The sequence below is a fragment of the Siniperca chuatsi genome, linkage group LG17 (assembly GCF_020085105.1).
Source record: "Siniperca chuatsi isolate FFG_IHB_CAS linkage group LG17, ASM2008510v1, whole genome shotgun sequence".
Lineage (NCBI taxonomy): Eukaryota > Metazoa > Chordata > Actinopteri > Centrarchiformes > Sinipercidae > Siniperca > Siniperca chuatsi.
In genome coordinates, this window is record NC_058058.1 from 2214457 (window position 1) to 2222436 (window position 7980).

General features: G+C 54.0%; 1 protein-coding gene across 1 annotated transcript; it reads right to left on the bottom strand.

Moving 5' to 3' along the window:
• Positions 1–448: 448 nt before the first annotated feature.
• On the bottom strand, positions 449–7238 carry LOC122864690 (mucin-19-like). Its single transcript, XM_044172299.1, has 3 exons — positions 7104–7238; positions 6419–6475; positions 449–6311 (listed from the first exon to the last, which is right to left on the bottom strand). Exons 2-3 carry the CDS (start codon positions 6456–6458, stop codon positions 484–486), a joined length of 5868 nt encoding a protein of 1955 aa, XP_044028234.1. The 5' UTR covers positions 6459–6475; positions 7104–7238; the 3' UTR covers positions 449–483.
• Between the last annotated feature and the right edge of the window lie 742 nt (positions 7239–7980).

Sequence of the window (7980 nt, forward strand, 5' to 3'; positions counted from 1 at the left end):
AGATGCAGGCTATTGAGCAATCACCACAATATGCTGCACAGTGTTTCCATCCAGTAAATACCTTACACTGTAATGCAATCAAATACAACAAAACAGAACTATGTATATTAAATAACTCTTTGTTTACATTAGACGTAAGAGTTGTTCATGTTGTTGTGTCCACTAACTATATATGGCTCTTATGGTTGTGTCGATTTTAATAGCAGTCAGTAAAAGTATCAATGTCTGTCTTAAATCAAAAGTATTTACAGCAAGTTTATCAGTGTACTTCATTAGTGGATGACAAAAGATCTGTTATCATAAAATTAATTTTGTGTTTGGAAGAAACACTTTAATGCATATTCAAATTTAAGAGATAAATTACAAAATCACAGCTATGGACATAATAAATAAGTCAAATCATTCAGTCTCTTCAAGATAAATAGATAGTATACATATAAAATATAAGTTGCTATTAGTAAGTCTTTTGTTTCATTCCAATTCTTAATTCCAAAGAACTGCTGTAAGAAGTGCAATGACAAGAAGGAAACTTGTTTTGTTGATGACCGCAGAAGAGGCTATGATTGTTGTGGTTGCTGCTGGGGGAGCTGTGGTTGCACCTGGGGCAGCTGTGGATGCTCCTGGGGAAGCTGTGGTTGCTGCTGGGGGAGCTGTGGTTGCCGCTGGGGCAGCTGTGGTTGCTGCTGGGGCAGCTGTGGTTGCTGCTGGGGCAGCTGTGGTTGCTGCTGGGGCAGCTGTGGTTGCTCCTGGGGCAGCTGTGGTTGCTGCTGGGGCTACTGTTGTTGCTCCTGGGGCAGCTGTGGTTGAAACTGATGGGGCTGCTGTGGTTGTTGCTGGGGCAGCTGTGGTTGCTCCGGGTGCAGCTGTGGTTGCTGCTGGGGCTGCTGTTGTTGCTCCTGGGGCAGCTGTGGTTGCAACTGCTGGGGCTGCTGTGGTTGCTGCTGGGACAGCTGTGGTTGCTCCTGGTGCAGCTGTGGTTGCTGCTGGGGCTGCTGTTGTTACTGCTGGGGCAGCTGTGGTTACTGCTGGGGCTACTGTGGTTACTGATGGGGCAGCTGTGGTTGCTGCTGCTGGGGCTGCTGTGGTTACTGATGGGGCAGCTGTGGTTGCTGCTGGGGCTGCTGTTGTTACTGCTGGGGCAGCTGTGGTTACTGATGGGGCAGCTGTGGTTGCTGCTGGGGCAGCTGTGGTTGCTCCTGGGGCAGCTGTGGTTACTGCTGGGGCAGCTGTGGTTGCAACTGCTGGGGCAGTTGTGGTTGCTGCTGGGGCAGCTGTGGTTGCTCCTGGTGCAGCTGTGGTTGCTGCTGGGGCTGCTGTTGTTGCTCCTGGGCCAGCTGTGGTTACTGATGGGGCAGCTGTGGTTGCTGCTGGGGCAGCTGTGGTTGCTCCTGGGGCAGCTGTGGTTACTGCTGGGGCAGCTGTGGTTGCTCCTGGGGCAGCTGTGGTTGCTGCTGGGGCTGCTGTTGTTGCTCCTGGGGCAGCTGTGGTTGCAACTGCTGGGGCAGCTGTGGTTGCTCCTGGGGCTGCTGTGGTTACCGCTGGGGCAGCTGTGGTTGCTCCTGGTGCAGCTGTGGTTGCTGCTGGGGCTGCTGTTGTTACTGCTGGGGCAGCTGTGGTTACTGCTGGGGCAGCTGTGGTTGCTGCTGGGGCAGCTGTGGTTGCTGCTGGGGCAGCTGTGGTTGCTGCTGGGGCTGCTGTTGTTGCTCCTGGGGCAGGTGTGGTTGCAACTGCTGGGGCAGCTGTGGTTGCTGCTGGGGCAGCTGTGGTTGCTCCTGGTGCAGCTGTGGTTGCTCCTGGTGCAGCTGTGGTTGCTGCTGGGGCAGCTGTGGTTGCTCCTGGGGCAGCTGTGGTTACTGATGGGGCAGCTGTGGTTGCAACTGCTGGGGCAGCTGTGGTTGCTCCTGGTGCAGCTGTGGTTGCTGCTGGGGCTGCTGTTGTTGCTCCTGGGCCAGCTGTGGTTTCAACTGCTGGGCCAGCTGTGGTTTCAACTGCTGGGGCAGCTGTGGTTGCTCCTGGTGCAGCTGTGGTTGCTGCTGGTGCAGCTGTGGTTGCTGCTGGGGCTGCTGTTGTTTCTGCTGGGGCAGCTGTGGTTACTGCTGGGGCTACTGTGGTTACTGATGGGGCAGCTGTGGTTGCTGCTGGTGCAGCTGTGGTTGCTGCTGGGGCTGCTGTTGTTGCTGCTGGGGCAGCTGTGGTTACTGATGGGGCAGCTGTGGTTGCTGCTGGGGACGCTGTGTTTGCCGCTGGGGCTGCTGTGGTTGCTACTGGGGCAGCTGTGGTTGCAACTGCTGGGGCAGCTGTGGTTGCTGCTGGGGCAGCTGTGGTTGCTCCTGGTGCAGCTGTGGTTGCTCCTGGTGCAGCTGTGGTTGCTGCTGGGGCTGCTATGGTTACTGCTGGGGCAGCTGTGGTTACTGCTGGGGCTACTGTGGTTACTGATGGGGCAGCTGTGGTTGCTGCTGGGGCTGCTGTGGTTGCTCCTGGTGCAGCTGTGGTTGCTCCTGGGGCTGCTGTGGTTACCGCTGGGGCAGCTGTGGTTGCTCCTGGGGCAGCTGTGGTTGCCGCTGGGGCAGCTGTGGTTGCTGCTGGTGCAGCTGTGGTTGCTGCTGGGGCAGCTGTTGTTGCTGCTGGGGCTGCTGTTGTTGCTCCTGGGGCAGGTGTGGTTGCTGCTGGGGCAGCTGTGGTTGCTCCTGGTGCAGCTGTGGTTGCTCCTGGTGCAGCTGTGGTTGCTGCTGGGGCTGCTGTTGTTACTGCTGGGGCAGCTGTGGTTACTGATGGGGCAGCTGTGGTTGCTGCTGGGGCAGCTGTGGTTGCTCCTGGGGCAGCTGTGGTTACTGCTGGGGCAGCTGTGGTTGCTCCTGGGGCTGCTGTGGTTACTGATGGGGCAGCTGTGGTTGCAACTGCTGGGGCAGCTGTGGTTGCTGCTGGGGCAGCTGTGGTTGCTCCTGGTGCAGCTGTGGTTGCTGCTGGGGCTGCTGTGGTTACTGATGGGGCAGCTGTGGTTACTGCTGGGGCTACTGTGGTTACTGATGGGGCAGCTGTGGTTGCTGCTGGGGCTGCTGTGGTTACCGCTGGGGCAGCTGTGGTTGCTCCTGGGGCAGCTGTGGTTGCTGCTGGGGCAGCTGTGGTTGCTGCTGGTGCAGCTGTGGTTGCTGCTGGGGCTGCTGTTGTTGCTGCTGGGCCTGCTGTTGTTGCTCCTGGGGCAGGTGTGGTTGCAACTGCTGGGGCAGCTGTGGTTGCTGCTGGGGCAGCTGTGGTTGCTCCTGGTGCAGCTGTGGTTGCTCCTGGTGCAGCTGTGGTTGCTGCTGGGGCAGCTGTGGTTGCTCCTGGGGCAGCTGTGGTTACTGATGGGGCAGCTGTGGTTGCAACTGCTGGGGCAGCTGTGGTTGCTCCTGGTGCAGCTGTGGTTGCTGCTGGGGCTGCTGTTGTTGCTCCTGGGCCAGCTGTGGTTTCAACTGCTGGGCCAGCTGTGGTTTCAACTGCTGGGGCAGCTGTGGTTGCTCCTGGTGCAGCTGTGGTTGCTGCTGGTGCAGCTGTGGTTGCTGCTGGGGCTGCTGTTGTTTCTGCTGGGGCAGCTGTGGTTACTGCTGGGGCTACTGTGGTTACTGATGGGGCAGCTGTGGTTGCTGCTGGGGCTGCTGTGGTTGCTCCTGGTGCAGCTGTGGTTGCTCCTGGTGCAGCTGTGGTTGCTGCTGGGGCTGCTGTTGTTACTGCTGGGGCAGCTGTGGTTACTGCTGGGGCTGCTGTGGTTACTGATGGGGCAGCTGTGGTTGCTGCTGGGGCTGCTGTGGTTACTGATGGGGCAGCTGTGGTTGCTGCTGGGGCTGCTGTGGTTGCTCCTGGTGCAGCTGTGGTTGCTCCTGGGGCTGCTGTGGTTACCGCTGGGGCAGCTGTGGTTGCTCCTGGTGCAGCTGTGGTTGCTGCTGGGGCTGCTGTTGTTACTGCTGGGGCAGCTGTGGTTACTGATGGGGCAGCTGTGGTTGCTGCTGGGGCAGCTGTGGTTGCTGCTGGGGCTGCTGTTGTTGCTCCTGGGGCAGCTGTGGTTGCAACTGCTGGGGCAGCTGTGGTTGCTGCTGGGGCAGCTGTGGTTGCTCCTGGTGCAGCTGTGGTTGCTCCTGGTGCAGCTGTGGTTGCTGCTGGGGCTGCTGTGGTTACTGATGGGGCAGCTGTGGTTACTGCTGGGGCTACTGTGGTTACTGATGGGGCAGCTGTGGTTGCTGCTGGGGCAGCTGTGGTTACCGCTGGGGCAGCTGTGGTTGCTCCTGGGGCAGCTGTGGTTGCTGCTGGGGCAGCTGTGGTTGCTGCTGGTGCAGCTGTGGTTGCTGCTGGGGCTGCTGTTGTTGCTGCTGGGCCTGCTGTTGTTGCTCCTGGGGCAGGTGTGGTTGCAACTGCTGGGGCAGCTGTGGTTGCTGCTGGGGCAGCTGTGGTTGCTCCTGGTGCAGCTGTGGTTGCTCCTGGTGCAGCTGTGGTTGCTGCTGGGGCAGCTGTGGTTGCTCCTGGGGCAGCTGTGGTTACTGATGGGGCAGCTGTGGTTGCAACTGCTGGGGCAGCTGTGGTTGCTCCTGGTGCAGCTGTGGTTGCTGCTGGGGCTGCTGTTGTTGCTCCTGGGCCAGCTGTGGTTTCAACTGCTGGGCCAGCTGTGGTTTCAACTGCTGGGGCAGCTGTGGTTGCTCCTGGTGCAGCTGTGGTTGCTCCTGGTGCAGCTGTGGTTGCTGCTGGGGCTGCTGTTGTTTCTGCTGGGGCAGCTGTGGTTACTGCTGGGGCTGCTGTGGTTACTGATGGGGCAGCTGTGGTTGCTGCTGGGGCTGCTGTGGTTGCTCCTGGTGCAGCTGTGGTTGCTCCTGGTGCAGCTGTGGTTGCTGCTGGGGCTGCTGTTGTTACTGCTGGGGCAGCTGTGGTTGCTGCTGGGGCTGCTGTGGTTACTGATGGGGCAGCTGTGGTTGCTGCTGGGGCTGCTGTGGTTACTGATGGGGCAGCTGTGGTTGCTGCTGGGGAAGCTGTGGTTGCTCCTGGTGCAGCTGTGGTTGCTCCTGGGGCTGCTGTGGTTACCGCTGGGGCAGCTGTGGTTGCTCCTGGGGCAGCTGTGGTTGCTGCTGGTGCAGCTGTGGTTGCTGCTGGGGCTGCTGTTGTTGCTGCTGGGGCTGCTGTTGTTGCTCCTGGGGCAGCTGTGGTTGCTGCTGGGGCAGCTGTGGTTGCTCCTGGTGCAGCTGTGGTTGCTGCTGGGGCTGCTGTTGTTACTGCTGGGGCAGCTGTGGTTACTGATGGGGCAGCTGTGGTTGCTGCTGGGGCAGCTGTGGTTGCTGCTGGGGCAGCTGTGGTTGCTCCTGGGGCTGCTGTGGTTACTGATGGGGCAGCTGTGGTTGCAACTGCTGGGGCAGCTGTGTTTGCTGCTGGGGCAGCTGTGGTTGCTCCTGGTGCAGCTGTGGTTGCTGCTGGGGCTGCTGTTGTTGCTCCTGGGGCTGCTGTGGTTTCAACTGCTGGGGCCGCTGTGGTTGCCGCTGGGGCAGCTGTGGTTGCTCCTGGTGCAGCTGTGGTTGCTGCTGGTGCAGCTGTGGTTGCTGCTGGGGCTGCTGTTGTTACTGCTGGGGCAGCTATGGTTACTGCTGGGGCTGCTGTTGTTACTGCTGGGGCAGCTGTGGTTACTGCTGGGGCTACTGTGGTTACTGATGGGGCAGCTGTGGTTGCTGCTGGGGCTGCTGTGGTTGCTCCTGGTGCAGCTGTAGTTGCTCCTGGTGCAGCTGTGGTTGCTGCTGGGGCTGCTGTGGTTACTGATGGGGCAGCTGTGGTTGCTCCTGGGGCAGCTGTGGTTACTGATGGGGCAGCTGTGGTTGCTCCTGGGGCAGCTGTGGTTACTGCTGGGGCAGCTGTGGTTGCTCCTGGGGCAGCTGTGGTTGCTGCTTGGGCAGCTGTTGTTGCTCCTGGGGCAGCTGTGGTTTCTGCTTGGGCAGCTGTTGTTGCTCCTGGGGCAGCTGTGGTTGCTGCTGGGGCTGCTGTTGTTGCTGCTGGGGCAGCTGTGGTTGCTGCTGGGGCAGCTGTGGTTACTGCTGGGGCTACTGTGGTTGCTGCTGGGGCAGCTGTGGTTGCTGCTGGGGCAGCTGTGGTTGCTCCTGGGGCAGCTGTGGTTACTAATGAGGCAGCTGTGGTTGCTGCTGGGGCAGCTGTGGTTACCGCTGGAGCAGCTGTGGTTACCGCTGGAGCAGCTGTGGTTGCCGCTGGGGCTACTGTGGTTGCCGCTGGGGCAGCTGTGGTTACCGCTGGGGCTGCTGTGGTTACTGCTGGGGCAGCTGTGGTTGACATCTGTGCGTTGCCTGACGCTGTTCAGCAATATCATGTTTGGATCAGTATAACATTCAGACTTTGATTCCACATGTACAGTAATTTATACAGAATATTTTCTTGGGAATTTATTTCTTAAACTTACCAACAAACAGAAGAAGGATGATACAGATCTTCATCATCATTGTGGGAAGGTGCTTTGCTGTTTAAAAAAGTATAATTATTGATTTTTGTTTGATTCAGTTTATTTACGACAGTTGAATAGTATTTAGTTTTTGACATGACAAATCCGTATCTTAACTACTTGCTGATATTAACCGGCATCATTTTAAATTGCTGAAATACCAAAATGTAATGACACTAGCATACGTTGAAATAAATGTTACCCCTTTCATTATATTATCCACTGCTTCTTTAAGACAATAATAACTTTGTTAGCTGTAAATACAAACTACTATCATTTATTTAGAGTAAAATTATTGATTGGTTCTACGAATTTGGACTGTCATTTTGTTACCGTGAGCATCTACAATTTTTCTGTAATAAAACGGCTCTTTTGTGCATTAATCAAACATTTATGTTAAAAACGACTGTCAAAGACACACAATAATTAGAGCTTAAAAACTGTGGAATCTTTTCCAAATTTCCAAATTTTCTTCCCAAATAAATTGCACAAGGAGCACAAAGAACACTCTTCATATATTGCAACTGTAACACCAATGATAAAGAACAAAACTATAATTTAATAATTACTTTGTAATTGAAGACAGACGGAGAACACAACTTGCATTGATTGAAATTGAAAAAAAAGTCTTTATTAAAATACTTACAGATTTCGTCTGGCGTTGACTTGTCTTCACTGCAGTGACTGAAGAAGACCGTGATGCTCTCTGATTCCACGTGTTCAGTATCCTTTGCTGTTTGCTCGTTGATGTACTCCACTAAACAGACAGCAACTTTTTATATCCACACAAAGAAGATAAGATGACATCATGCTCTTAACAAAGATGTAAAAGAGTTGCATGAGTATTGTTTTTTTCCTCTGTTTAAGGTGTGGCCACGCCTTTTAATAGCTCAGTCATACATTTTTATTGAAATGAATGACATGTTTAGTGAGTAAAAAACTGGTTAAGGGACATTTTTAGAAACATGACGTTGGATGTAATATTTTGTGGGTTTGTGATGTTTTGAACATTTGTCTATTTTCCTGATAAAGAAAGCTCATGGCTTGTGTTTTTTTGTTTCACACTTATTTTATTTTATACTTACACTTGGAACTTAATTTATTTTCTGACCTGTTTTTATAGTTTTTATAGTGTATTGTATTATATTTTTTGCTAGTACTTCCTCCTGTGTACACTGACGTAAAGGCGAGCTGCTGTAACAAAGAGTTTCCCTTTCGGGTTCAATAAAGTATTTCTGATTCTGATTCTGATTATGTCAAGTATGAAAGACTGGAAGTACCACACCTTTAGGAGAGAATGTATTAACTTTAATGTGAGCGACCAGACTTTTTTAAGGTGTAATCACTTTTCTTTGGTCTGAATTACACCAGAATTATATAAATTGCATTTTGTATCAAAAAATAAATTGCATTTTGTATCAAGTTCAAGTCCATCACTTTTCGATTGGACAGTTAGTAGTAGTATTTTCTCACTTTTTGAAAAATCAACTTTGTGTTTGGTCACTTGTTGGTTTGAACATGAT

What these genes read in the sequence shown, in the direction of transcription:
- LOC122864690 (XM_044172299.1), bottom strand. Translation starts at nt 6,458, where the DNA reads ATGATGATGAAGATCTGTATCATCCTTCTTCTGTTTGTTG. An exon ending in CATCCTTCTTCTGTTTGTTG is followed by an intron (nt 6,312 to 6,418) that starts GTAAGTTTAAGA and finishes ATTGCTGAACAG; the next exon opens with CGTCAGGCAACGCACAGATG.